Source organism: Camelus ferus, chromosome 33 (genome assembly GCF_009834535.1).
Source record: "Camelus ferus isolate YT-003-E chromosome 33, BCGSAC_Cfer_1.0, whole genome shotgun sequence".
Classification (NCBI taxonomy): domain Eukaryota; kingdom Metazoa; phylum Chordata; class Mammalia; order Artiodactyla; family Camelidae; genus Camelus; species Camelus ferus.
This window is the reverse complement of record NC_045728.1, coordinates 14,244,022-14,269,103: the sequence shown is the minus strand read 5'-3', so window position 1 is coordinate 14,269,103 and position 25,082 is coordinate 14,244,022. Positions and strand designations below refer to the sequence as shown.

The window sequence follows — 25,082 nt, the reverse complement described above, 5'->3', positions numbered from 1 at the left end:
AGGGGTCGCCATGCCTTGATTATTTCTCAAGAGGAATGATAAACCCAGAAATAACTTCCCTGAGACTCAATTTATCACTTTAAAAAAATAAAGGAAAGGGAGAGTGGGAGGAAGAGCACATCCTTTAAAAGAAAAACAAAAAACCAGAGATCACAGAGAAACAGGGCAAATCAGAAAACGCCAGTTATTATGCTTTGAAGAATACAACCTGGGAACAGAACTGATGGGGGAGAGAATGTGATATGGGTGCTGCCATTGGAAACTGTGTCTTATCTTATCTTATCTTCCATTCCAAACAGGAAAGATTTTCCAATTTCCAGGTTTTTATCCCTTCTTCACTGCAGGGCACCATCGATACCAGACAAACATTTATTTTGGCACAGATAAAGAATAGATTTTGATCATCTCCTCAATGCCCAAATTTCCCCCAATTGAAGGAATGAAAGAAAAAAAAATCAAGCCTTCTGCAGACCCTGGGTGCACAGGAATATGGATTTACAAAATACCTGGCTACACTGAGTCAATAAAACTCATTTTGAAAATGATACCCACGAACACGATGAACTGTCGGATGATAAGCAGAGCAGGGAAGGCATTCAAACGCCCATTTTGAGAGTCTTTGTTTTCATTCTCCCTTTCAAAACTCATCTCTTAATTTTTTTTTTTTCAGATATGCACACACACAAAACCCTCACTGGAGGAGGATTTTTGCAAAACATTTTAAAGGGCGAGGCTGTGATGGGGGAAAGCAAAAGACACACAGCAGTCATTCCAGAGCCTTGGATTCACCTGGGTCCAGAGTAAGGCTTCCCCCTCGCACGGCAATCTGAATTTCATACTGAGGGTCACAGCTTCTCTTTGAATTCCCAGCTCATGTCGCTATGTGTTGCCACCTTGATGCTATTTAGACAGTTTTCTTTTAACGCTCAGACACTGAACTGCTCTCCTTTAAACAGGCTTTTATTTGACAAGAGTGTGTTCGCTCAGATCTGAAGCCCCACTAACCGGGCTACAATTGTATCACGTTCTGCTGTAATCAACCATGTTGTAAATTTCAGCAACGCTCCATCGACATACATTCGAAAGAGTAAAAACCACACAGAAAGAGTTGAGGGTCACACAGCTCAGAACATGAAAAGCAAAACTGTTCTCTGCCTAACATCTAAGGAAAGAGAGCTTTGAATTCCAGCTCGCGAGCATAATTATTTTCTGTTTTAAACGTTTAACTGCGTGCTGCCGCCGTATCCTTGCTGAGACCCAGAATGAAAGCTAGAAAACTAAGAGCCCTACTGTATGTTCTTCGTTCCCAGCAACGGTCCTAGGAGAAAACCTTATTAATGAGCTTGCAAACGAGCACCCAACAGGGAAATGTCACAAACAAGAGCGGCTAATGCCCCAGAAAATCAAATAACTGAACACTTGGCTGATTGTGGTGCCTTTCATATTTATAATAAAAAAAAAAGGGAGGGGGGGACATTAATTCACTAATTCTGAGAGGTCAACACCTTGCTGAACAAAACAACTCATTTATTTATGTTCAGAAATCTCCAGATGATAAATTACATTGATGTTAATCACTTCCATGCATACTACACAATTAATATCTGTACTCACCAAAAACTTAAGGATTATTAAAAGTATGACAGCATACACATCTGGCTGATTTTTCACATAATTGGGCACAACAATTTCTCCTGGCACCACAAATAAGTGTCCTACCAAATGAATGCTGCAAAATTTTGTGTTCAATTAATTAGGACTTAAATCCACAAGACAAAAGGGATTCCAAGTTACAGCTCAAGACCTGTCTTCTAGGCAACACGGTAGCACTCTGTCTCGAGGAGAGAGTGCAAAACTTGCCCTCATTTCCCTCTTCCTCCTTCTTGTCATTTTTAAAGTGAGGTGTTTTAATGGCATACAACGTAGGTTTTCATAATTTCACTTCCTTTTTAAAAAATAATATTTCTTAAAAGGACGCAATTTATACAGAACTCAAATCCATTATCTGTCATCTTACCGTGTTCTCAGTCTGATTAATATCCATCTGCCTTCAATGAGGCAGAGAGAGGTTTTCATAAACCTCTGTGTAGCAAAGTGGGCCGGGCTGAGCTAAGTGAAGCACTTACCACCACTGCTACCTATCAGTTGAGATTTGCCCCCAGGGTGGTCTCCTTTACCCAGAGGAGAGTGATTCTTAATCTGAGGTCCACGGACCAGCTCAGGGTTTCCTGGTGATAAACTGATGTTTATCACTGAGTATAAGAAATCTTTCTAGGTGGCAAAGGAAAGGACGTTAAAAAATAATAGTTATATATTGCTTTTTAATGTTTATTAGCTATACTATACATAGCAAATAAAACTCATGATTTTACAGGTGTTTTTACATAGGGCTTGGCTAGGTTAAAGCAGTAAGAGGACTTAAAGAAACATTCTAAATGAGGTAAGAACACAGATGATCTGTGGATTTGGTAAAACTTGTGAAAGTGGAATAGGGAAATTGTGTAGGGTAAATAGACTCCCTAAACTGGAAGGAAAATGTGGTGAATGTTCATCTTTTCCAGTTCCACAGCTGTCAAAGGATTTTTAAAGGGGTCAACGATCTCCAAAAAGTTGAGAACTGCTGACAATTAAAAAATAATGATCTAATGTTACTCCTCACAAGGTTTCCAAAATAATTCACCATCCATGCAGACTGGCTGCTGAATCTCATGCATTCAAGTATCTCTTCTCTTCGCACGGCCATCAAGATATGGTGCTGCTTGTCTACGGAGAGAAGGGTCCTAGGGGAGGAATGGAACTGAACCACCAACACCGCTGGCCGAGGGCTGAGAACGCTCAAGAGACCAGTGACTGAGTGCCTTGGGCGTCTGAGGCACGAGGCTTTTCGTCATCTGTGGCTGCTGGTGTTCAAGGGCAGTAAAACTGGTGGGTAATGAAGTAGAGGATTCCAATTGTGTCTGAAGAAGCTACTTGAGGAATTTCTGGCTGACTCCGCCAATTTTTCAGCAGTGGGCTGGAGAAATGGAGGAATGGAGGGTAGTGGGCCATCAGCTGACTTCCTTGAGCACAGAGAGTCTTCTTTAAGATGCCAAACCAGACTCTAAACTCCATTCAGATCAACAGAACTCTCTGTAATCCTTAATCTTCCTTTATGTGAAGACATTTTTCCCCACGTACCTTCCGAGAAATGGTGTTTCAAGGATACAATGTCTGTGTGGCTTACGTTGGGTAAAAGAACAGAGAATCTCCTATTAAAAGGGTGCCATGTAAAAGTAAAAAATGATCCATGGAGGTGTCTTCACTTGAGGAAGGCGTTTAAAGTCACCTTCCTGCAGTTAAGGGCTAGCAGTACGCGTAAGACCGAGGTCAAATGGATTCAGATATGCAGTTTTATCCCTTTTCTTAGAAGGACAAATCTCACTTGAATCTTCAAAAGAAAATGCTTTCTAAAGATCATTAGCAAGTCTTCCAAGGGGTAGGAGGTGTAGTGCTTCAAAGATTTTGCATTTGGGAGTGAGTGCAATTTTGTAGGTGGGTGGGGAAGACACTGGGAAACTAAGAGTTTAGGGGTGGGAACCGGTTGAGTATCTACTCAGGTCTCACAAAGGAGCTGATGTATTATTAAGGCTAATGGGCCCCTACAAGGAAAGTTAATGGATATTAAGTTTGCTTAAATGAATTACATATTAACAAAGTTACAAGAAATCTCCTATCTGCCAATTTAGATAATATCTGATCGTTTCTGTTTTCCCATTATAGGGACATTACACCACAATAGTTCTAGCGATGTGAAAATTATAAGCATGATGCCCATAATGAAGCTACATAATGAAGTAGAGGAAATGAATTAACAAGAAGAACCTGCATTATGTAATGTTAAATTGAGCCAGGCTCACAGCGGAGGCTGGAATGGGATGGTCTCGCAGAAGCAACTTTGTGTAACTTTCCCTTATTTCCTGTTTTGCTCAATTTAAACAGGTGATAAAAACTGTAGTGGGATGGAGAGTGGTCCCCCAAATATACGTCTACTTCCTACCCTCTGACACCCGTGACGGTGGCTTATTTGGAAAAGGGGTCTTTGCAGATGCAATTAAGTTAAGGATATTGAACTGAGACCATTGTGGGTTATCTGGGTGGGCCCTAAGTCCAATGACAAGTGTCCTTACAAGAGACACACAGAAGAAGGCCAGGTCAAGATGGAGACAGATGGGAGTGATGTGGTCGCAAGCCAAGGAACACCCAGAGCCACCAGAAGCCAGAAAAGGCAAGGAAGGATCTTCTCCCTAGAGCTTTTGGAGGGAGCCTGGCCATGCTGACACCTTGATTTCAGACTTCTGCCCTCCAGAATGGCGAGAGAATACATTTCTGTTGTTTTTGAAGCCACTGAGTATGTGGAAATCTGTTACGGCAGCCCTTAAGAAATGAACAGAATTCTTGGAGGGTCATGCTCTTCTTTATCTGATGCCCTGTCATAGCCATCTAACCGAACTCTTGTAACACCTTCACTGTGCACCACACTCAAGTATCACCTGGAATTTTTCAGAGGCCGTGTTATAGAAGCCTTTTGATAAGAAGTGAGAAGCTGGCTACTCAGCCACAACCTTGGTGCAAGAATAACTGTGTGCAAAAACCAGATATTTTTTGCACAAGTAGCAGAACCCAGAGGAGATAAGCAGGGGGGAACATCTTTAGTCTCCAGGGCGCAGGGAGGAGACACTCACTACCACCCAGCTTTTATTGATGGAGCCATCAAGACCGTGGCACTGATACCAAAGAGCCCCACTTTTAAACTCATCGCTTTAATTTAGGCTTAAAGTGGAAGAGAACGTGCAACTTACAACAAAACACTGATGTTCAGTGGGAATAAAATCCCTTCGCTAAAAAAAATTCAGCACTTAACGATAGGGTTAATACAGCTGGGGGGTGGAAATTACCCTAGATTTTGAAGTTGGCATAGAAATGATTACAGTCAATATTCACAAAATTTAATTAATTAAGCCATGCGCTAGAGCAGATTGGAATCATTTTAAAATTTTACATTTGGGTTAAATGTAGTATTTTCAGAATCCTCACTGGCACTAAGATGGCAGTGTTTCAGTAAAATAATCCTTTGATTATTTTTCTACCGAGACAACAAGAGAAAAATTCTATCTAAACTATCTAAAAACATATGTATTCAATAAGTGGCTTCTGAAGTGTTTTTCAAAAACTGCTACTCTGTACCCTCAGGATAAAATACTTGCGGTGATGCTACGGTTTAAGTGTTTGTGTCCCCCCCACAAACTCGTATGTTGAAATCTGAATCCCCAGTGTGATAGGATTAGGCGGTGGGGCCTTTGGGAAATGCCTAGATTGTGAGGGTTTCACCCTCACAAATGGGACTCATGCTCTTACAACAGAGGGTCCAGAGAGCTCTCTGGCCGCTTCCACCGCATGAGGGCACAGGGAGAAGGCGCCAGCCACGAACCAGGAGGAGGAGGGCTCTCGCTGGGACGTGGCCATGCCGGTGCCCTGACCTTGGACTTCCCAGCCTCCAGAACGGCACGCAGTAAGTTTCTGTTGTTTGTAAGCCACCAGCCTGTGGGAGGTTTGCCAGGGCCGCCTGAACGGACTAAGACGGGTACTCACACTGCACTTCCAGGTACCGCTGGGTCTGCAGGTTTCCAGTGACGGCAGGGTGCTCCACCTGGCAGATCACCGGGACCCCGTCATCCTCCTTGTGCACCTTTAGCATCAGCTGACTAGTCACAGTGTACATGTCTGACCACTCCTCCACCTCCGATTTGCCTGGCGGGTACCAAGAAACCAGAGTTGAGTGAATTTCCGTCTCTCTGTTTGTATATCCTCCTCCTTCCCCCAGTAGTACTATTTTAGCAAACACAATGGGAGTCACTGGGATAAGGGTACTGTGTGGGCAGATAACTGATAAAATGAAAATTTCCTACTTTTCAGCCTGGCAGGATAGTATCTAAGATAAAATCAGCTGCATATATTATATACTATTTTTATTGACATATGTTACATAATGTTTCTTCTGTCTTAAAACTGCCCACAAAAAAGGCAGCTGGAAGTTGACCCATTTTGACATCTGACTGCTCAAGGCGTTCAGGAGGAGGGAAGAGAACTCAAGGCTTTTTTCCCCCTACAACCATCTGAACTTAACACATCTACGCTGTGACGCGGTTTAAAAATTCCAGGACAGCATCCAAACCCCTTCAGTCATTCAATCGGGAGTAAAGATATAAACAACCCTCTTTGCCCACCCCCATCAGCAACAATGAAGAGGGAAAGTAACTAAACAGATTTACATAATTGAAATTGTAATTGAAATGTTCAAACTCAGAGACTTTGGGAAGAGCACAGAAAGTGCAGTGGCAGTGGAGAGAGCAGAGTAAGATATAGGCTTCAGGCCAGAAGGGAGCCACATCCAAGAACACCCAGAAAGGGAGGGAGGAGGCTTCCGGATGGGATGAATAGGCCGAGGAGGCCCCTTTCCTGAACTCAGCACTCCCCGGGACATGACGCACCATTAACTTTCTTTTAATGTTTTGTACTTATCGGTACACATTTAATGGCTCAATTCACTTAGACAGAAAAGCAGAGGGGAAATGAGAAACTCCTTCCTTCCAAAACCATACCTAGGAAATAGGAGATGAAAACAGAGCAAGCTTTTTGAAACTTAAGCTGTTATATATAGATTTCTCTGTTTCCAAGTATAGATTTTTATATCCTCTTTCTAAAAGGACTTCTTCCTTTCTTCCTGGCACTCTTTATTTATTTAACAAGCAACTGCAGAGCACTTACCTTGGCACAGACACTAGCTCCATGCTTTATAGATATTCCTGCATTTCACCTTTATAAGAATCACATAAGGTATGGAAATACAAATATCCCCATTATAGAGAAAACTGAGGCACACAGCTAGCATTTTCTGTCCAAAGACCAGAGGAGTTCAGCCCCTGAGTCCTTTGTACTGGGTACAACTTGCAAGGCAACCTTTTGCAAAGAAAGGAATCAGAATGCTGACCTGCCTGAGAAACTGACAAGAAATGGTCAACTAGGGGGTAGGCTGGATCCCTCAGGCCATGCAGAGGCTCAGGGGGCAGGTGTCTGAGGATCCAGGAATCAAGTCTGGAGGCCCAGTGCCGAGGGAGAGGCGATGGGATGGGGGCAGGGTTACAGGAGCTGCCCGCACTGCCACCAGGGAATCAGAAGCTTTGCAAAATAACAGGCTGGTGACACGCTCATAAATTTTGCAAGAAGGGTGGTGCCTGCAAACTCACAATTAAGATAAATTCTTAGTCCGCTTAGTGCAACCACTCTCGCAGGAAAAGCACGCTGTCAAAACAGCTGAGAGTCCCACAGATGTTTGGATGACTCTGTAGTCACCATTCACTGTTTATTTTTTTCAGTGCATAATGTGAGAATTTGGGGTCCTGACCCACCCTGGGTCACAGGGTAAAAGCAAGGAGAGCTAAAGGTATGGACGTGGCCAGCCTGAGCTCAGGGGACACCTCGGTGGGTCTAACTGGTCTAGAGAGTTCTAGTTTACAGGTCTGGTTCTTTCTAAGCCTCTGAACAAACCTCTAGCAACACACTGCACCATGAACCCTCAAACAACAGAAGCTGGATATGAATTAGAACAATAAACTGCTGCTATGCTTTGGCCTCAGATGCATTTAGTAACTGATTACGAACTACATCTAAATGAGTATTTTTGGTTGGGGGCATATCTTGCATCAACCTTTGCATTCCGGAAAGGTATACTCTTGCGGGGATTAAGTGCCGACTGGCTACAGTGCAGGGCAACTCGCATCTTACCTTTTAGCTCCTTGTTCCCTTTGAACCACCTGATGGTCGTGGCTGGCTTGCTGGCCATGGCGGTACAGTTGACCTCAATCTCCTCACCTTCCACCGCCGTGTCTTTCTGGATATCGATCATCAGATTACGTGGTGGGACTGCAAATTAAACATGTGTGCATTTTAAACACAGAGTATACTTCTGGACATAATTCTTCTATTCATTAGAAATGAGGACCATTGCTGTCAAAAAGAGAGAAAAATAATATACATGCTTGGTGGGAATTTAAAACAAACTGCCACTGGAGGGAACAAAGAAGACATAGAAAGTCATCATCAAATAAAGCGAGTTATGCAAACTCACTTAATCTAGAATTTCTCTCCTAAAGTTATCTGATAAAACGACCAGTCTCCCACTCCCAAGATATCAGTGACCAAGTCATAACAATACAGATACTAGACAACTTATGAATCAGTCATTAGGAAATTGACCAGGAAGCAGATATAAAAGTCAGAGGAGTACACACTGTGGAAATTACCATCCTTATCTGGAAACTTCTGAAAAGAATATTTCTCCTTGAACTCAACCCTTGGATTTCAATTTTCAGAGTCAACCAGCAAAGATCAAAACCGTGGAGTCCCGTGAAAGAATTACTCACCATAAACACACATGGAAAACCTGTGCCACGGAGCCAGTTCCACTCACTTAAAAATATTCAGAGACCCAGGATACGATCAGGACCTCCAATTTTAAAGTCATACAATCCTTTAGACACGAAGATGCAGTAATACAGGAAATGCCAGTTAACTTGCAATGATTCTACATATTCTCAGCTCCAAAGCTCCAGATTTTGGAAACCAAAGGTGAGAAAGGCTATTAAGTGCTTGTAAGTAGATGGATACCTCAGAATTAACACCTCCCTTCTCTCGGCATATTCAACACAGATGTCAACACAGATGTTGAATATGTCAACACACATATACAACACAGATGTCATAAAATGGTTAGAATATAATATTTTGGGGCTAAAATGCTGAACATCCCATCAAGAGTGTGTAGGATGACGGTGGTGATGAAGAGAGTGTGTTATCTGCTCTGAAGCCAAGATGGCAGTGAAACTTCACAGAAGGTGCAACCTTACCTTGAGAATGAGCTTCTTGAAGTAAAAATCAGTGAGAATACTGAATTTGGTAGACGGAATCTAAGAAAATGTGCCCTGACCACCGTGAATAAGCAAAGACGGTTCTAAGACTTATGATTAATAAGTTTCTCAATGCAGAAGAGAAACAAGAAATTAAATATGTATAAACATGCCATCCTGATGATCAAGTTGAATAATAAATCTCTGATGCAGCTTCAATAAATTATGGGATTAAACCATGTATTTGGGATTTCCAACTGTTCCAGTCCAATGTGAAAATTCTGCCCACAGGAAGACTTTTACACTGAATTGAAGCAGTTGAGAATTCCTATAGAGAATGATGGAAAAGGGGAACGATTTGTGTGTATGTTTCTCAGCAAGATAGTTGGGGGGCTGGGGAGGGGGGTATAACCATTAGAGTGAGAGCAGGCTTTTTCTTTGCTCCTCACGTAACAGGAAACTAACACAGTTGCTCAACTGGACACGTTACTAAAGTGATATGGCCCCGATGAGTCGTTAAACGTGGCCAAGAACTACCCCAGTTTACATTTTAAGAAAAAAGTTAGCATAAAGAGAGACAGTCTAATATTCAGTTTGGAGCTGCACATCTGCCAGTGTCTATAAGACACAGAAAGGCGGGGACAAAAGAGCATGGGGAGACTTCAGTTAGCTATTTCCTCAACACAGTTTATCCTTGGTAGATGACAGTCGGGTCGGTTACAGATGTCCCTTACACGGACCTAGGGAGTTAACAGGGAATACAGAGACTAGACGCCTGGGACCAACAAAGACTACCAAATTCTGAGTGCGGTGTACTAGGAACATTGAAAAAATCCCATCATTAGCGCAAATGTCAGAAGAAAAGACTGTTCAAGCTGGAAGAAAATAAGATCTTGGTGAGCCGTGAGGAACAGAATACAAGGCTTGGGTAAAAAGGGAAACGACTGTGGAGGAAAAGAGCTAGGAACGTCCCCCCAGCAAATGTAGGAATGGAAGTCAAACAACATTTATTCTTTTCAAGGTCCAGGCAAAAATAAAAACAGCGTGATGAAAATAATTCCTGTTGTTGACACAGGCAGTGATTTTCAGTGGGAAATGTAACTGAGTACTGTAATTGATGGGACACGACTCAATTTAAGGAAACTCAAACTGAGTAGGGGATACTCCCGGAAGGTGGCTCTCTTAGGATGAGACAGAAAGAGGACGGGTTGCTGAAGGTGCTGTAACATACTAAGCTCTCTTCCCTGGAAGACACCACCAAATGGAACAGATCAGCTCCCGGCAGGCGTGGATAACTTCGGGAGAAACACCTTGATGGTCATTCTGCCGTAATCTGGGAACGTTCCTGATGGGAACAGATCCAGGAGTTGTTAAAAGGTTTCGGCAAATGTCAACTGTCGAGTCTCACTGGCATGAAGGCTCAAAAACCAGTCTTTGTCAGCTATTTGTTTTGTGTTCCTGGGTATCTCTCCTTCATCCTCTCCTCCTTCATGTGGAGCCTGAAGACACCTGAGCGCTCTCTCTCCTCCTCACAGGCTCCTTCCAACCACCACGAGCTAGCCATCCTCTGTGGAGTTTCTGAGGGGAGGAAGTATTCATTCTCTCCATGAGATGAGGATGGTCGTAAGAATGATGCTGTGTTCTTTCCACGTCATTGGTAATGGCTGCTGCTTCAAAGTCAGGCAGTGGCAAGGAGTAGGTATAAATTAGGCCAGGGGAAAATTTCAATATCTCTTAGATTTTGTTTGGGGGCTGAGAGCATGACTGGCAGCAAAGATGTCTTTATCTGGATTACCTACCGTTTGGTATTACCCATGTCAATATCTCCTCTACTGCAGCGGGTAGACCCCACCGGTCCCTAACCCTTCCTAGTGACCCCTGTGCCCATGCTGGCTCCTCTGAAGAACTGACATCACCTTTAACTTGACAGCTAAGGCAAACATGTGCAAAATGTCAAAAGTGTTGGAAAACACGACCAGTGTAGAAAACTAAAGGACTTTTTGATTGTTGAGAAGAGCATGCTGAGAAATAGTTGAATGATTCTCTTCCAAGCCCATAAACAGTTTTCTCAAGATTGTGGGCAGTGTTTCTGATCTCTACTAAGATTAGAAGAAGAAACAGTCATGTCTAGTAGGAGTTGTTTGGTTTACAAGTATAAAATAAAATCCGATAATGTGAGTCATAATGGTTTATTGATATCAGTCATAAAGTTGACGTCTCTCAGATTTTTTTTTAAGCGAGAAAGCTTTGGAAAATGTAAATGAGGTGATCTAAGTCTGTCTTTCTGAAAAGGGGATTGGAGAAGAAAATCTTAAAGTTTCTTTTGGTCTATTAATTCTCCCATTTTCCCTTTAACTTCATAATATCTACTTGACTACGAAAGAGGTTAGTAAAATATAAAAATCCTTTTATAAGAAAAATGAATTAAAACTGCTACTAACCAGAGAATACACTTACACATGGTCCACTACACAGACACATTTACTAAAAACTGCCTGAAGCCATTAATGAAAATAACCAAAGATGTATCTAAGGAGGTGCATATAGATAAAAGCCTGAATGAAAATCCCATAGAGGAAAATGCTAGAAAATAGCAAAGAAATGTCAAGGTTCTTCTTCGCGAACCTCAAATCTGTAAGAGTGCTAATTATAAACATTACGCCTACAACATTAAAAAAAAAATCCACAATATCAAGATGAATCACATTAATTACAACAAAAGAGGAGTCTTAAAGCTGATCAGTACGTGAAATCTCACTCTAAGACCCTTTAAAATAATTAGGTTCTCCTGTTCTTGGAATCTTAAGAGTGAACACTAATCTTGGAAGGACAGGGCTGTAATAATATTAGCTACTATTATCAGTAACTATATTAATCTTAAAGCAGTGTATTCTCTCTTGTTCCTCTCTGCTCATGAATAGCAGTGTAAAGAGAGTCCTCCACTCCGATCTGAAGAAACAAACTCATCACAAGTGGAGGGAGTGAATGAATACCCCAAAGGCACCCAGAGGCAAGCAAAATATCACAGGAGAGTTTCCAGTTTTCACATGGAAAAGGTAATAAACATAATCGTAACTAGCAGACACCCAGCTCTGTGTCTTATAATGATGCTGAAATTTTTGCTGAACACTTCGCACAGCTAATAGAGGCACATGCACTGAAATGAGCATCTTCAACCTACCAAGAAGTTTGGCAGCTGTGTACGTACATATGGAGTCCTTTTCAGAGAACTCGAGAAAGCAATGAAGATGATGCTCATAGATCATTCTTCAGTCATTAGAATATCTAAAAACTCTAAACCTTAGAAGGAAGGGCTGAATATATGAGTATCAGTGAAAATTGTCAGATTTGGGAAGATGAAAGACTTAAGCACTGATGACAACAATTTTACTCCATCAAGGGATCCTAGAATACATTCAATGGAAGGAATATTAAATGAATGCATAATATCTGCAAAAGAAGCATCTCTAGTATTACTTTCAAGTATATTTAAGTTAATGCTTCTACGTAATACAAGCAGGGAACCTGTTACTTGCAGAATAATCAAACTTCCAAAAGGATTTCAGGCAAATACCTCTCAGAAGTCTAGCGCTGGGTGTATTCAGCCAAACTGGCCCAATCTCGTGGGTCTGAGAGCAAACGTACCAAATACCGAAAACGGACAGGCAGTAACTGCTTGCCAAAGGCCAGATATATTCCTGAAAACAAAAGATGTGCACCTTCGGGGAGGAAATCTTGAAACAGCAGCATTCAGGATTTTATTGAAATCAACCTAGATGAGAAGATGCAGAGGTTATGAGACAGAACAGTAAGGTCTGTCCTGAAGTCTAAGTTTCTTGATTCTCACTGTGTGCTTTGTAACCTGGGCAAGATGGCTAAGCTCTGTCATTATCATCTCTTTCTTTGAAATAAAGATATTCATATTTAAAGGGACATGTAGCGAAACATTCTGAAAATTCAAAATGGCGTAAGTACAGTCCATCTCATTGCCATCACTTTTGGGGACATGCCATATACAGCGGTGGGTCAATGGGAAGATGGCCAATTTGAAGTGTATGCAGCTAATGAATGACTTATTCTAACGGACAAACAGCATTTTCAAAAACTTATACAGAAAAATTCTGGTTCATCTGCCAAATACCAAACTAGTTACCCCACCAAAACCTTCCACGCTTACTATTTCTGTGGGTCTAATATGGATCAAAGCCGCAATCAGAAATAAACATGCACACAGCATTAAACACAGACCACAGCCAAGGCAGCAGCATGGCCGGACATGAAACATGACTTTCAAAAATCAGTATTCCTTTTATCAATAACACCTATGTAAGCATTAGGGGTATGTTTTAGTTTAACAAATTAAAAAAAAAAAGCTCCCTATTACAGATGTGTTTAAGTAACGTAATGAGGCAGCAGTTCAATATGTATATCCATAAATACATACATGTTCACATGCATCAAGCAAAAACGTCCTTCACGTCTGTCTATCCCCTTAATCTTCACATCATAACACTGAAAAGCTGCAGTCTGCTGCCTCAAATAGACTTTGACTCATCATCTTCCCGAAGGTGTAAATCAGCACTCCTGCCTCACTCTGTAGTATACACGTCCTTGAAAACTCAGTTTCAAAAACCCAAGTCAGTTGGTGTATGTGTTTATCTAAAAGGTGACTAATTCAGACCACCTTCAACACAGGAATATCTGCTGACGACAGCGAAATAAACACACCGGAACCCAGTGACTGGGATTTCGCTGCAAGTCACCATCTGGTCATCATAAATGAAGACACTCCACCCACGAGAGGCGCACCCAGCAGCCTGTCAACTGTCCTTGCTTCATATCAGCCTTGTCACCCTAGAAGTGCCTAACTCTTTTACGTCCAACAGTTGCAATTTGTGGCCAAGTGTGTGTTCACGGGGTATGATTTTTACAGCGTAATCTTGAGTACGAGCAATAAACAAGGCAGGAAGTCAAGCCGAAGAAAAGAAGATCAACAATATTAAACGAGATTTAACTCAGAAGGAAAAATCATTAAGCGGATTTCCAAACAGAGCTCTGCCTCGGGGTGCAGATGTGGTAGCCTGTCTCCCCCTCTCCTGCACGGGAAGGAAAAAAAAAAAACTCCTGGGAGTTAGAAGCAATGACATTTCATGTGGTGAGTGATTCATTTGAGGGCTCTAAATTCTCTTGATCTTTGCTTCTGAAGCTTGAGGGTTGAAACCCAAGAGCAGGTGGAATCTATAAAGACAGCTGATTGCCATTCCTTAGAGTGTTTGGCAAAATAGGCTATTTTTAAAATTCAGCAAGATGGGCGGTGATTCTTCCTAAAACAGTAAAATTTCCCATTAACCTTTTCCTTGCTGCTGGAAGCCATCTGGCAGTCGGTGCCATCTCACTCGCTTCCCAGGATAAGCCCCGAAGCATTTCTTACCCAGGACTGTGATTGTGGTGTAGCTTTCCTGTGGGGGGTCGGTGTAGAGCTGGCAAAAGTATCTTCCTTCATCAGAAATTGAGACATTTGTCAACGACACTTTGAGTTCACTGCTCGAAAAATTCAGCAGCTGGAACCTGCTGTCCTTCAAAGCTGGGAAACAAAGCACAAAGTTAGTGATGGTGAGAGAGATGACCGGCAGTCTGTGTTCCTTCCCGAGGGGGAGGAAAGAGCCAAGTGACTAGAAAGGCAGCTACAGAGTAGACACATCGATTTAAGTCTTTCTGCACCTGTTGGGCACTCCTTTGTATTTCCTGAATTCCTATTTAGGGCTTCTGCAAAACTGCGTGTAGACACATATGCCTGCCCCCAAAGGAAACTCACACACGTGGATGCGTATGTACTACACACACACACACACACACACAGCCCTGCTGTCAGTTTTGAGCATTGAGCACTTATTCATGAATTGTTTTGAGTCAGGCAGAATGAAAACAGGAGCAAAGGGCAGACCACGAGACCCCCTGAGCCTCCGCAAACTGGAAGAGTAGAATCTTTAGGATTTTAAATTGTCTCTAAAAATCTGAGGTCTTAAAAGAAATAGAGGTCCTAATATTATGAGAGAAAATAAACAAACAAACAAAAATCATTATCAGGAATTGCAAAAGCAAAATGATAATCATTGGGGGAAAAAAAACAAAAAAATCTTCATGACAAAATCATCCAGTTTAATTTGGATGCATCTTTGTGTTTCTTATGATTTGCAATGGAGATGCCAAAAGTCCATGACCTGGGGCGCACAGAGGCCTGAGACCTGGCCTGTGGTTTTCCAACTACCTTCAGCCTCGTGGTATGAAACAGATTCAGCCTAAAGTAGGAAGCCAGAGTCATCACAAAAGCAATGTATGTCGGCTTTTTATCGATTTCTAATATTCACTTTTAAAGCCCTTATATTAATTTGGCAAAGGCTGGATGAGTACATACTAATGATAAAAATTTGCTCTAAGGGTAAGAAGTTGGCTTCTCTCCTTTTCCCCTCTTTTATCCTCTTAAATGTTCCTTAGGTCTATCGACTCTTTCCGCAGGTCATGGATGTTCTGAGGTGCTGGGGAGAATGGAGACCAGGCAGGAAGGGACAGGCCCGACACTCGCTTCGGTTAAGCACCAATGCTCTCAAAGAGTAGTTTTTTGAAAGACATGCTTCTTGTTCTTGCCAAGCCTTGACACCCATCTGAACCACTTCTATGACATACAATTAAGTTTCCATTATTGGTTTTTGTGATATTACGTTTAGAAGGATTTTAGCACATGGACACCCCCATCTACCGCAGGCTATGTTGGCAGGAGATTTGGTTTGGGGAGAATCTTTATAGGCACAGATTACCTTGGAGACTTCAATCTTCAAACCAAACAGATTACCTTTCAGAACGCTGTATTTGCCTTGCTTTACCCTATTTGAGTTGCTTGTGTCGGCTACGTATTTGGGACTCAATTGCAATTCACCTTGAATTACTACAATCAATGCCTATTGCAAAGTAAGACTGCCTTACTTTTAAGAAGGACCATTCAAGGTTTCTATTAGGTAGGAAGATGATGACTGCATGTCTCTTCTTCCCTCTGAAGAACTGATTAAACTTTAAGCATCTAATGTTAAATTAGGGGGGAAAAAAGGAGGCCTTGGTAATCTCTTTATCAAGACAACATGTAGGAAAAAAATACTATAGAGATGGAAACTTACGCCTGAAGTCCCTGAAATAAATGGTCTGCCTGTTGGGATTCAGTAGTTGAATAACGGAGTCGTCACTCTTATTGACTTGGCAGCTGATGGTTGCAACTTCTCCCTCGATCACTGTCACGTCTTTCGTAAACAAATTCTGTCCATCACCTTAAAAAAAGGAGAAAAAAATTCCCATCAATTAAAATTTGGTTAGTAGGACCAATTAAAATGGGAAACAAGAAGTGAATCAGAAAACAGACATCAGTAGTAACATTCAGAAAGGCTGACACGTGTGCCTTTCTCCGCGGTCCACAAAATGAGTCTATTACTCTGAGCCAGAGATCTAGGGGCAAAACACAACTATGTCTGGAGACGGTGTGCTCTCAGAAGATGGGATGCCTGAGTTCCGGCCCAGGCTCCAGTGTTTTTCCTAGCTGATCAGTATGCTGGATAGGTGTGGGGAGGTCGGAGCATGGGTGGTCCTGAGGAAATGCAGCTCTCACAGAGGGAACAGGGGAAGTACACACCCAGTCTAGCCCTCCTTATCCATGGGTTCTGCATCCCCAGATTCAGCCAACCGTAGATAGGAAAAAAAAAAATTTAGGAAGTTCTCAAAAGCAAAGCTTGGATTTGCACATGCCAGAAACTATATACACAGCATTTACGTTGTATTTACAACTATATATATTACATTTACATTGTTAGTATTGTAAGTAATCTAGAGATGATTTAAAGATACACTTTACATTAGGGACTTGAGCATCCTCAGATTCTTGGTGTCTGCAGGGGTCCTGGAACCACTCCCCTGCAGACACCAAAGGATGACTGTACTCAACCTCACCGCACATGCCCTTGAATGCCCAGCTATTTATTGTGTAGGGGTGGGGACCTGCCTGACCAAGACTCCCTGGAATCTCAATAGAATCCTGGGAAGGCTTACAGTTCAGTTTGTCACTCTGCTCTCAGGACCAACAACCAAAGCCCCAGGCAGCCCTGAACCACACCCCTTCTATAGACTACTCCCTCCTGTCATTTAGAAAATCTCTTACAGAACTTGTCAAAAAGTCTAGTCTTTCAGATCCACTGAGAGAAGGCTTATCTCCAGATCTGCTCCATTTTGTTGCCTCTAAGATAAGTGACAGCAGCCAGGGCCCCTCATCAAGGTCCTAAATGATCCACAGCACAGGTAGGAGGAGAGGAGACTTCAATTTCAAAAGCAAAAGATGAAGCAACTGCTGACAGTCCAGCTCTGCACCCAGCACAGCATGCGACGGAGGAGTACACAGCGTTGTCCTAGCCTTTAAGGAGCTGTCATATTGGTAATAACTGATTCCTAATCCCCAATTAGAGAACAGAAAGTACAGAAAAAAAAAAGGTATAATGGTCCATCAGGAAGGGGGAAAAGAGAGATTGCTTTTTAGCTGATCTCAGGTAAAGTGTCTGAGAACAGGGCCTCATTTGCAAAATGGGGATGGTAATTACAAACTATCTCACAGAGCTGTTGGGAGGATTAAGGAAGACAATAAATATAAAGCATTGAGTACTGTGCCTAGCTTCTCATAAAGCTGACTAAGTGGCTGTTGCTATAATCATCACCCCCATCGCTTCTCTAGACGTCAAATCCAAACTAAGCAACCACACGTGTTGGGAGCAGGGTGGGTAGCAGAACCAAGGCTCAGGGTCTCTGCTCTCAAGGAGCTCTCTGTGCAATTATGTATCAACTCAGGGTGGCTTACTCACTCTCTAAAAAAAAAACTTTGTCACATGAAGAAACAAAGGTCAAAGATAAATACTATTCTAAAAAAAAAAAAAAAAAGAGAGACAGCATAAATAGAGATGTAATTAGAGTAAATGGAGGATTTCCACCTGCTATCATATTTCTGCTGAAGGATCCTTTTTTGGCAGGACATAGTGGGGAAGTGTGAGAAGGGGCGTCTAACATGGCTTTAAGCCAAATCCACCTAGAAATAGACCAGCCTCTGGCAGAGGATTAGAAAAGAGGAAGCTGAAGGGATAAGGAAAAAAAAGAATTATTAGAGCCACAGATAAATAAAACTCCTTGATGTCTGAGGAGCAAACCAAAATGAAACCCAACCCGGAGACCCGTGGTCCAGGGAACTGGCCCGGGTGTGGGAATGAGGCCCACAGGGCTTGTCGTGAGTGAAAGGGTAGATTTCCCCTGGTTTGATTCGGCAGTGAGAGCTTAGTGGGCCGAACAGCGTCACAGAATGACAACAAAGAGAAAGAGTGATCAGAGGAAAGGAAGGGATGCTTGCGTTTCCTTCCGTGGATTACTGTGACAAACACCGAAGTCAGAACCTGGCTGGAGGGAGCAGTTTATTCCCAGATCTGAGACTAGGAGAAGGAAGAGGGAATTCCTGCCAACCAAGAAAGCTTTTCCGGGTGCTTTTGCTGGCCCTGGCCAAAGTCTGCATAGAAAGGACAATCACCCTATTCCCTCAGGGTAACCGCATCTAGTCAGAAAATTAAGGAAAAACTAAACTGCATGATTCAAATGCTAGGCTGTCTCAAGTCACGGGACTTGCCTTGAGGAGACTGGAATACCAAGCATGGCCTATTATATTGTGGAGATTTCTTCTATCTGAAGGAAGCTGATTAGCGACACAAATAAGAATCTTCAGTTATAAAAGGAACATATGGAAAGGCTGCCTGGTGAAAGGCCTTAATCCAAGGCCTTACAGGTCCTGACTACCATCTCACAGCTCCCAGAACTTAAAACCAGCTGCAATTCAATTACGCTCTAACAGAGTAGTTTCTGTGGAAATAACTAGCCACTCTAATTACAGCCTTGACTCAGAATCCTAGTATATTCTGTCTATATTCGTATTAAGGCTATAAAACATTTGCAAAGGAGGTGGGAGCAGAGGACTTGACCGTGACTTTGTGTTTTAAGCGAGGAAGGTAAGACAGAACCAGACGGGTTTCTGTTGTTGTTGGTTCATTTATTAAAATGTCTAAACATTCTGATTTACTACTTATAATTAAGTAATACAAGATCAGATCACTTTAAGGTGTCATTATTGAATAGATCTTTCAGGTAAAATTTTTGCCGTCTGCAAATCTGCGCCCTGCTGTGCTCTGGCACCTAGCAGAGATTTGCTCTGCAAATCCACGGTGCTATCATCATTATTACTGTATTATTTTTTGAAATTGCTAAGGCCACCAGTGTCTTAGAAAATGAAAATTCCTAGCTATGCTAACATGGTTATAATACTAATGCTAAAAAATTATAAGTGCTGAAAGATATCAAAGTGCCTTGGCTGATGCTAGTGGCCCAAGGATGTCACCGTGTAAAAACCATCAATAAATTATATGGGTCAGCTGGACAGCAGTTCTATTAAACAGAGCTCCATACTTCGAGCATCATAAGATGGATGCAGTGGAATAATAATGACCTATTTATTTGAGGCAAAGGAAGTGAATGACAGTGATGAAAATATGGTATGTATGTCAGTACTCTTAACTGCCTGAAGCCTTTCTGTAAAAATAATTTCTGCTCACATCCTCAAATATTTCTTCCAAACAGGAGGGTGCACTGTGACTTGATAGATTTCCCCTTGAAACAGATATCATGACAGTTAGGTTGTTACAAAACACCACTTGATGTGCAGCAGAAGGATACAAACAGGCAACTTTGGTGCCTTTCTTAAATAATCCATTTTAAATACCTTTCCGATTTTCTAAAATTCAATTAGCAGACGTACTGTCAAGGCAGAAATAGCACATGTTCTGGGCAAAAGAAATCAAGTAGATACAATATACCACAGCCATTAAATAAGGCTGTTAACAGCAAAGTAATTTATTTTAGGAGTAGAACAATGTCTGACATGTATAGACACTTTTGATGGCTAACTGGTACATGTGGGTGAGGTTCAGGAGACAGAATCAAACTGGATTTTAATTTAAACCAGCAACCATATTCCCTATAACTTACTTATCTGCCCCACATATGCTAAAAATAAAACTCTGGCATTGGTGGGGGGTAGAGGGATAAATTAGGAGTTTGGGATTTGCAGATACAAACTACTATACGTAAAATAGATAAACAACAAGGTCCTACTGTAGAGCACGGGGAACTATATTCAATATCTTGCAATAGCCTATAATGGAAACAAATATGCAAAGGAATATATATGTATATATATGTATAAATGAGTCACTGTGCTGTACAGTAGAAATTAACACAACATTGTAAAGTGCCTATACTTCAATTAAAAAAAAAAAACCCAACAAAAACAAAAAACTGTGGCGTTGGAGAGGACCATTCACTCACGAGCAAGTCTCCCACAGTACTCTCGAAGTTGCCAGGACATTTATTATAAGGAAGAAAAAGCATATTATCTTAATTTACTTTAATGATCAGTAAAGATGGTTTCGGCTGAGTAGGTTAGGGCTGGAGGGAGGGTGGGGATTCAGTGGGCTCATAAATCCTCCATTTATTCAGTCATCAGTTGGCTGAACTCATGGATTCTTTCCTGAAACCTCATTTGGTTACATACCCTATGTAAATTACGCAGGACATCAGCATGGGTTGGAATCTATTCGACCCACAATCTAACTGCCTGAAGAGGGTGATGGGGCAAATGAAAGCAAGAAGCTCAGGGAACTATATTCATTATCTTGCAGTAACCTATAATGAGAAAGAATATGAAAAGGAATATATGTATGTACATGGATGACTGAAACATTATGCTGTATACCAGAAATTGACACAACATTGTAAACTGACTATATTTTAATAATGAAAAAAAAAACACAACAAAAAAGCAAGAAGCGCAAATGAGAAATGACATCCTGACACACGTTTACGTGGAGACGAGACGCTGGTTTCTTTGCACGCTTTTCCTTCTCAAACTCTTAGGGTTTTCGGTATCACCACTTTAAAGATTAAGAACCTGAGACACAGGAAAACTTAAATAAGCTGCCTAGTGTAATTCAGCGAAGTGGCTGAGCTGGTGTTTGAACCCAGATCTGTCAGCCTCTCCAGCCCATACAGTGTGTACTCTTGAACCAGCCAACACCAGGATTTGTTGCCAAGGATCTCCTGGCTCTTCCTTGGAAAATTTTCTCTTTTTTAAAGAGGGTGATTTCCCTATGAGCAACTCCTGATTTTTTTTTTCAAATTTCCATAATTTATCCAGAACACAATTACACACTTCAAGATTAGAGAGAAACTGTCCTGAATGTAAAACACCTTGTTTACTACTGCTGCCTCCATTTAGCACTCAGCACACCCTGCCCCCGGAGAGCGCCTTTATTACCAGTGCCTGGACGGCATTTGCCAGCGCCGAGAGCTCTCGCCCCCACTGCCTGACTGTTAATAAATAAAGCACTTCATTTACACCGGGGGAGTCTCTCCAGTCAAGTCTATAATAAAAGGGCAAGTCACAGTTAGAACAGAATTCAGTTTATACTATGGCAACGATGTAAACGCTCACTGACTCCAAGGAGCATCAATGACTCTTAAGTGGGAAGACAGTTTGCCCAGAGAAAGAGCAAATAAAAGTCCCCTGACCGCCTCCTTCAATAGCAAAATCATATCAGGGAAACCTTTTTTAAAAATCCTCTGCTGTATGAAAGGCTGAACCTAACATTTAATCAGCATAGTCAGGCTGTCTAAATAGGCAAAAGTCAAACCCAAAATACAGGCTGTCCAAAAAAATTAAAAAAAAAAATCATCCCATCCTGTTGGTGATCAAGGTAGTCATTAATTTTAAAAAGCCACCATAGCTCTTGAAATTTTACACTAATTAAAGGTTTCTGATTATTCATTCTTTCCCTCCAAGATGTATCTAAGTTCAGACTTTCCAAAGAATCAAAACACCTGCATGGTTTTGAAACCCTTCTATCCTATGGGTGTGTGAGCTGTGTCTTAAAGCTTCAAATGGCTTTGCACTCATTCTCATTTCTGTTGTATCCTATTTTTACAACCATGTCAGATACGTGCCCAACTTGAAAGGAAAGCAGACCCCTACCTCCACCCAATTACAACCGTCACCAACAGAGGCACCGCCATGCCTGCTAACGTCTCTCAGAGTTAGCACTGGCACTGAGTACATCTCAGGAAAAGAAAAAAAAAAAAATTAAGATTCTCTTGAAACCCAGAGGGAAAAATCTTTCTAACTGCATATGTTCCCCCAAGTCAATGTAAACACTACAAATCATTAACAAGGCCATTAAGATGTGATTTCTATCTAAGCAATTATTGTCAGCACATTTTGTACATTTCCTTTAAAAGACTCAATCCTATCTTTCAATTCATTAAACTCTTCCTTGCATTTAGAGTTTTATATCAAATCAGAAGCCTATTTGAATTAATAAGAATTACTGTAAAAGTAATTTGAAAATAAATTATTTGAAGTTCAAGCCACGAGAGCCTTTGGGGGAAGAACTTAGTCCCCTTTATATATTACAGGAACATTTTCAGTCATCCAATGTGCAGATGAGAGACAGTGAGAACCAGTGTCGAAAGAGGTGGGTCCATCAGTCATGGATTAGGGGTGAAGGGTGAGACCTCTTCAACATAAATACAATTCTTCATTTCAAAGAGAGGCAATATTTCAACCTTGGTGAATACTTGAATATTTATTTAAAATCCAAAGCATTCAATCTGTCTGCTGTTTACAAAGCTACTCTTAACCTTTTTGATCCTCATCCATGTTTTGCTATCCCAAACAGTAAAGTCGGATTTGTTGACTGCCTGCTCCAAGGACTGTCGACAAAATGGTCAAAATAATTACGAATGCGAACCATACAGTTCATAAGCTGAGGGTTGAAATAAACATGTGACATGGACCAAAACTCTTCCTTTGTCTCATCTTCTTTTTCATAGAACCCTTGTGGAATCAAAGGTAAACAGAGCTGAAAGGAACCTCCAGATCCTCTCTCATCTTACAGAGGAAGACACTGAGGTCCAGGGAGGAGATGTGTAAGATCACAGGGCAAGCGTGCGGCCCGGCAAGAGTAGAGGCCACATCTTCTAAAGGCTCATCAAGGTATTTCTACTGGCCAAGAGGTCACTTCTAAATAACACTTACTGATTTGTTTCTGATTACAAAAGCAATATATGCTCGAGATTGACTGATTGATTTTTTCCAAAGCTTTGTTTTAAGTGTAGTATTCCCAACCCTTTCTCCTGCGGCATGGAAATGGCCAGGATCTCCTAAGACTGTCCTGTAATAGAATTTCTATTGTGTCGCTGGTGCTTCTAGGAGGAAAAACTATTGCATTTAATCTAATCTCCTTTTATAATCAGTAAAAGGTGAGACAGATTTTTCAACAGCAACTTAAAGAATAATAATCTTCCTTCCATACTGTTTTTTTTCTCCAATTAAAATTGTTGATTTCCCCTGAATACAAAATAAAAAAAAATCATCTGACACAATATTAAGCTATTCATGAATATTCTGTATACACATTCTTGTTTAGTTGACTAATGGCAAATTAACGTTCTCTATTTTAGCTTAAACACATACTATAGGTATGTTTGATTAGCATTGAATTCCAAAAGCTGATTACTATGCATGCTTTGATTATGTAATTACATAATAGAGTATAATGAGTCATTATGATCTATATGGCAAATATGTTTCAGTTTTGCTATAGTTTAAATACACGTTGAGATGACAGCTCATAACAAGGCTCCACTTTTCAGTCTTATCAGCCAAATGGGCATTTTCCCACTCATCCTCACGTCTCCTTGACACCAATTAAGGCCTATTGTGTCAAGCTGCACACACTTTCGAGAAATTCCCTTTGTTTTCTTGGCATTCAAAAAAGGACATTAATTTTAAAAGCTGTATTAAGCAAAAGGCCTGGTTTAAAGGAAAAAAAAAAAAAACAAACAAGGCTGAAATTCCATCCTTCATCCAGCCTTTGAAAGGTCTGCAAGGAATCATGCCTAGTTCATTAATCACTGGTCAGACCATCACAAGGGGGTTAAAGATGGAATTTCACCTTTAACTCCAAAATGCACACAAAGGAGGAACAGCCAAGAATACGGATGCTCGCGGTGGTGGCTGGTCACAAGGCACTCAGCTCAGGGTCTAAGGGAACACCAACCACACCAACTTATACAAAGGTCTAGCTGTGCAAATCTCACGTCGTGCAATATCCATCCCCTTTAGAAGGGCAGATCTGAAATAGCATGGCCAGATTTTGCCATCATAGTTCCCAAACTTAGGTTTTGATGGATCGAAGGTCAACAAAATTGACCTAGTGAATGCATGTTGATAATTCCACCATCAACTTACAACTTGGAGAGTGGTCAGGATTTAAAATAGGACGAGAGTTATCATCAAGAATGATGTCAAGATTCTCTTGTCCCCATGAAATCTTTTCATTTGCAAAGAGAACTATTTCTGCTTTTCTCTTCCAAGAGAATTAGCCCTGAGACCTTACCAAACCAAAGGCGACCCGGGTCTTCACTTTCAAGACTAATAACCATTACGCTGTTTTTACCTTTGGGCCTATTGGTTTTCAGCATTAAGGCTGAAGAAACTAGGGTCAAGCACAGTCCAACTGGTGTTTACGTACAGGAGGAGAATCTCTTTTGTGAAAGGAAATATTGATTAGATGTGTGAAAACTCTTTTCAAGGAAGACTGTGACAAAAGAAAGTACTTCGAGCAACTGTGCCTGCGCTATTTCAGTTTTAACCATCACATTAGCTGCCTTCTTTTAAAAGACTCTGAGCTCAATAGGACTTTTTAATCAGAGCCCACAGCACTAAGGGGGCCAAGCAATTATGATGCTTATGATCTGAGCTGCCTGATCCCATGAAGTGTAAAGGTGCCAGGCCCCCTAGAGAATGTTTGTGGAGAGGGATACTAAACATGAAGATCGGAATTAGCTTTTCCATTACCATCCGCTTATTAAAGGATCAAAGGGCAATAAAAGAAAGAGGAATATAAAAATAAACCTTAAAAGATAATAGTAATCACTGAGTCCTCTTGCTTTTCACACTGAAAACAT

General features: G+C 41.3%; 1 protein-coding gene across 4 annotated transcripts in view; it reads right to left on the bottom strand.

Annotated features, from left to right (window-relative positions):
- CADM1 (cell adhesion molecule 1) overlaps positions 1 to 25,082 on the bottom strand; it is a 315,991-nt gene that overhangs the window by 49,560 nt on the left and 241,349 nt on the right. For all 4 annotated transcript variants that reach the window (XM_032472547.1, XM_032472548.1, XM_032472549.1 and 1 more), the window contains exons 2-5: positions 16,112 to 16,258; positions 14,374 to 14,526; positions 7,822 to 7,959; positions 5,629 to 5,787 (exon numbers count right to left, since the gene is read on the bottom strand). In XM_032472547.1, the coding sequence (XP_032328438.1) occupies positions 5,629 to 5,787; positions 7,822 to 7,959; positions 14,374 to 14,526; positions 16,112 to 16,258 (597 nt within the window). The remainder of the gene's footprint in view (positions 1 to 5,628; positions 5,788 to 7,821; positions 7,960 to 14,373; positions 14,527 to 16,111; positions 16,259 to 25,082) is intronic.